The sequence below is a fragment of the Caloenas nicobarica genome, chromosome 10 (assembly GCF_036013445.1).
Source record: "Caloenas nicobarica isolate bCalNic1 chromosome 10, bCalNic1.hap1, whole genome shotgun sequence".
NCBI lineage: Eukaryota > Metazoa > Chordata > Aves > Columbiformes > Columbidae > Caloenas > Caloenas nicobarica.
In genome coordinates, this window is record NC_088254.1 from 2,072,551 (window position 1) to 2,077,451 (window position 4,901).

Here is a 4,901-nt window from a genome sequence, read left to right on the forward strand (position 1 = left end):
CGTCCTGCAACGCCAGCCAGCGAGAAGCTCCGAGGGTTGTGGTTAAAGCCTCACCCCCGCGCCCCGGGCTGCGGGCAGCATGCGGGGCTCGCCTCCCTGCCGGGGGGCCGAGGGGTCGGTCCGGGCTGCGGCGCCTCGGGAGGGCGGTTCCCCAGCGCTGCCGGGGGCGGTTCCGCCGCGGCCCCGCCCGCCCGCGCTCTATAAAGCGGCGGCGGCGGCGGCGGGCGCGCCGGGTCCCGGGCGGCGATGGCGGCGCTGCGCTGCCTGCTGCTGCTGCTGTGCGGGGCCGCGCTGGGACCCGCCGTGCACCTGGATTTCGCCGAGCACCGCAGCCAGGCGGCCAAGATCAAGGTCAACCCCCGCGGCAACCTGTGGGCCACAGGTACCGCGGGGCGGGGAGGGCACGGGCGCGTGTGCGACCCTGTGCCCCGCACCCCGTGGGAATGCGGGGATGCTCCTGCTGCCCTCAGCACCGCGCGGGGAGCCGCAGAAGAGCAGGGCAGGGATGGGGCAACCTCGTCCCACATCCCTTGGCGATGGGTCCAGCTAGCTCTTTAACCCGCCCGCCGGAGAGGGAAGTTTCCCGGAGTCCCGCGTAGAACGAGGACCTGGGATTTCTGGGTTTCTCCTCGCTTCGCCGCGCTCACTGATTTAGGCGGTCACGTTTGCTCGGTGCTTCTCGTTCGCTTGTGTCGGGTGAGGACACTGCTGAGCCGCAGCCGCTGGCGCAGACGCTCCGTGTGTTTTATTGCAGGTCACTTCATGGGGAAGAAGAGCGTCCAGGGCTCCCCGCGCCTGGAGCCGCCCGAGGAGCCCGCGGTGCCCGTGGCCTTCGGTCCCTCTCTCCGAGCCTTGCTGGAGGACATGGTGGAACTGCTTACCCGGGAGCTCCTCAAAATCCTCTTGCAGGAAAGACTTTTGGATGAGAACCAAGGGAAATATGACCTTGCTGACCAGGTGAATATCGACTAAGCTGGAGGGAGATGCTCGGAGCAGGGAGGTGGTGGTTGTGTTAAGCTACAACAGCCAGCTTTGCTGGAGATACCCCTCTAGCAGCCGTGCTGGTGCTGCTATTTCCCCCCCTTCTCCTGCTGTTAACCCTCCTTACACCAACAATTAAGGGGCTGAGAAGAAGGTTTGTGTCTAGCTGGGCGGTGGCTCTACTAGTCCCAAATGCTGGGGAAGAGTGTGAGGACGAGCAAGGGATGCTGTGATGGAGCTGTGGCAGTGATCTCCAGCCCAGGGCTTGTTAATCAGCATCTGGGTCTTCCTCAGCCAGACGCAGAAGGGGATGGCTGGGAACCGTGGCTGCCGTGAGGAAATGTCCCCTTTTCCAGCCACCGCAGGGCCAGGGAGATCCTTTTTAACCTTCTCTTTCTGTAGAGGGAGGCCAAGAGGGACACAGCTCCGTCTACAAAGAGGTCTTGGGCTTCTGTTGCCCCCGACCTGTGTCTGTGTCGCTGTGGTTGGGATCCCTCGGTACTTTGTTCGCTTGCCTGGCAGAGGGCGAGGTCTCGGGGGGCAGGGGGAGCTCCGGTGGTCCCGCTTGTGCTTCAGCAGACCCTCAGCCTCCTCCCTGTGGCTTTTTGTGTCCGAGTCACCTGGCTCCAAGCGGCAAACCTGCCCCTGGGAGCAAGGCCCACGTGTGGATCCTCACGCAGGACGTGGCGATGGAACTGCTCGGTCCGTGGGGCTCCCTCAGTCGCCTCATGGCGCGATTCCCAGGTGTTTTGCCCTTTCGAGTCTCTGCAGGAGGTAACAAAGAGCCTAAAAGGGATGAAATCTGCTTAGGTGGGTCCTGCTTGTGCTGTCACACTGAGCTGCTGGGCTTGCGGAGCTACCAGGGACCCCGCACGCAGGTAAAGCTGCTCCTGCTGTCCAGGTCCAGCAGCACTGGCTCCTGTCTCTGGCTTTTTTTGGGAAGGCGCAGATGCAGCAGAGTTGCAGGTATGTGAACCTGCGTGGCACTGGTTGTTCAGGCACCGTCTTGACTCTGTTTCGGCAGACTAAGGTAAACTGAGGCGTTCCTAGAAAGCTGGTCCTGTCGGGACAGAGGGGTTTCCACTGTGAAGATACAGCTGGGCACGGCTGAGCCCACCCTGCTCCCCTCAAAGTGCTGTGAGCGCTGCTGCGACTTTGGCTCCTGGGGTGCAGCTGAAAGGGGGGACAGGGCTGTGAAGGTCCTGGACCCTTTGGCATCCTCCCCTGGGAGCTTTTGAGGGAGAGGTTATTTGCTGCCTTAACCCCTGAGGCGATGGGAGAGCCGGTGGATGTGCTGCCCTGCCTCGTCCGCAAAGACGTGAGCTGGGTCGAAGTGATCCTCGTGTAGTGAAGTTGCACGGTTGCCGCTCGCCCCGTGTTGGCTCTGCTGGGAGCTGGGGTGTCCTGCACACACGTCCCGTCGCAGCTGAGCTGCCTGACGTGCGTCTGGCCGCTCGTGTCCTCCCGAAGCCTCTCACCTCCCCGTGGCCGGTGTCCCGCTGTGCCAGCTGTCCCCTCGGGGGCACTGGGGACCTTGCTGGGTGACAGGGCTGGTCCTGCCCTTCAGGCACCTCCGAGTACCTCGCTAAACTCAACTCCTGCTCTTTTCTCCGCTATCCTTCCCCCCGAGCTGCCGGTTGATACTACAGCACGGCTCCTCCCCGGTGCCTTTGAGCGCTGTCTGCGTTAGACTCTTCTGTGGGACCTTAAGTTTTTTTCTTCCTTTTGCGGGTGACACGGTGCCGATGTTCATCCCTGCGCCCTGTGTTCCCCCTCGCTGTGACTGTTGTTGGACACCTGGGCTCAGCTCCCAGCCCCTGCTTAGCTGATCTCTGCCGTGTTCAGCACCTGCCTAATAAGCTGTTCAATAGCTCTGCTCCATCAAACTCTCAGTCCACCCCTTGCTAAGAATCCATCGCTTCCATTTCAACTCGGTTTAGAAAAGCAAACAAGCTTTTTCCTTCCTTGGGGACCCCCGGTCAGCAAGTCAGGAGTTAACGCGCTCTCTAAGTGTTGCTCTGCTCCTCCGGCACACATGTGGCAAGATAAGTATCGAGGGAATTTGACTTGTGTTGAAAAACCTGGTGGGCTTTTTGTTTTTGGAGGGTGTTGCTGATCATTCACAAACGGGTTCTTCCTTTCTGCGGGTAAGCACTAAATAAATCCCAGGGCTTGTTCTTTTTGCTCGTTCTCCCTTCCTGTGGCTGCGTCCTGCCAGCTGCTGTCGGGTTTTGCCTCGATGTTTCCCAGCCTTTCGCACAGCCCGTGTGCTGCTCCGCGCCTGTGCCGTCGTGCGGAGCAGAAGGGGTTTGCGAACAGGGATTTCTGTGTTGGATTTTTAACCGCACGGAGCAGGCAGGGCTGGGGCTCACGGTGCTGCTGTGTGTGACCAGGGTTTGATTGGCAGAGGAGGATCGTCCCCGTCCCTTGTCATCTTGAGTCCGTGGCAGTATTTCTGCTGGAGACAGATGGGGTGATGCTGGGTTAGCGGTGACTCGCTGCCCTGCATTGCTCTGGCACCTCTGGCCAGTACATAATCCCACAAAATCCCTCTATTAACCCTTCCCTGCTGTGTTTTGTATCTTTTTCTTTTCTTATTTTTTTTTTTTCCTTCTCACATAACCGCTGAATCGGACCCCGAGGCTGCTCTTGCTCCTGAATCCCAACCCAGTGTGTTGGTGAGGTTTGGCTCTGCTGTCTGCCAGCTGTGGTCCAGCTGTTGGAGCAGCGAGTGGGAGAAAAGATCCAGGCTCCTGGTTCTTTCCCTCCTCGGTGCTGCCCCCTGGCCTCTGTTGTCCCAAACCACCCCTGAAAGTGCCATTGTGGTCCAGCTTTTGTCTGCTCTCCTGCCCCGTGGCACCCAGGCACGGATGTCGGCTGCGTACGGGACCCAGCGTCTCACCCTTGTACCTTTTCTTGTAGGAGACAGGGCTTTTAGCAAAGGTGCTGGAGAAGTATTTTTCAAACTGATGGAGCCCAGCGGTGGAGGATGAGCTCCGCAGGCTCGGCAAACGGAGGAGAGCATCGTCTTTGTGGGTTACTGTAGCAACGTCACTCTTATTTATTATTTATTTAATCTTGTCAATAGTGATTGCTTGTATGGAAAGCAGAGCCTCCCTCTATATTTCCTGTATGTTTTCTGCTTTCTCAGTGTCTGACGTGCCCCTGTGAATAAAGGCGGCTCTGCGCACACCAGCTCAGAGTTTTCTGTGGGCGTGAGCAGGCGGAACCCCAGGGCTGGTGCGGGAAGAGGGGAATGGGGGCAGCTTTGGGGGGAGGAAGCTCCTGGTTCTCCATAGGAGCTGGGAGGGGGTTGGATTCAGTCCCTGCTCACTGAGGGAGACCTGAACTGCTGCATGCTGAAATTACAAGCTTGGATGAGCTGATTACACCACTCACTACCAGAGCATCTTTATAACCCTCTTTGCTGGGGGCATCACTAGCAAACCCTCCTGAAAACAAAAAGCATCTTGCTCGGGGCGTTGCTGGGGGTTTGGGTTCAAACAAGGCTGCCCAAAATGGGTGATGCAGCACAGTCCTGTGAACAGGCTCTGGTTCTGCCCTTTCTCAAAGTGCTGCTCACAGATACACCCTGTGTCCCCCAGCCACCCCAGGCATGTCCCCAGGCAGAGCTAAACCTGGCAGCAGATCCCAGGGTGATGCCGTAAATGAAGCCATAAGCTTTTCCTCCACTTCTGACGCTAAATTCAACCTGAACCTTTGAGCTCCTGCAGGGAGGAGAGCCCTTCTAAAGGGTGATGGGAACCCAGGGCCACGTCACACGAAGCCAAGGCACAATCCAGCATCTGAACATGCTGGCGACCAGTAGAGAGGAGAAAGCCACGGTAGGAGATCTTCCCACCTTGCTCCCTATTGCTCCAAGAGTGGCTTGAAGCCCAGGTGGTATTTATCACAGAATG

General features: G+C 58.8%; 1 protein-coding gene across 1 annotated transcript; it reads left to right on the plus strand.

Annotated features, from left to right (window-relative positions):
* The first annotated feature begins 246 nt into the window (after positions 1–246).
* NMB (neuromedin B) lies at positions 247–3,977 on the plus strand. Its single transcript, XM_065642114.1, has 3 exons — positions 247–382; positions 755–957; positions 3,904–3,977. Exons 1-3 carry the CDS (start codon positions 247–249, stop codon positions 3,949–3,951), a joined length of 387 nt encoding a protein of 128 aa, XP_065498186.1. The 3' UTR covers positions 3,952–3,977.
* The last annotated feature ends 924 nt before the right edge of the window (positions 3,978–4,901 follow it).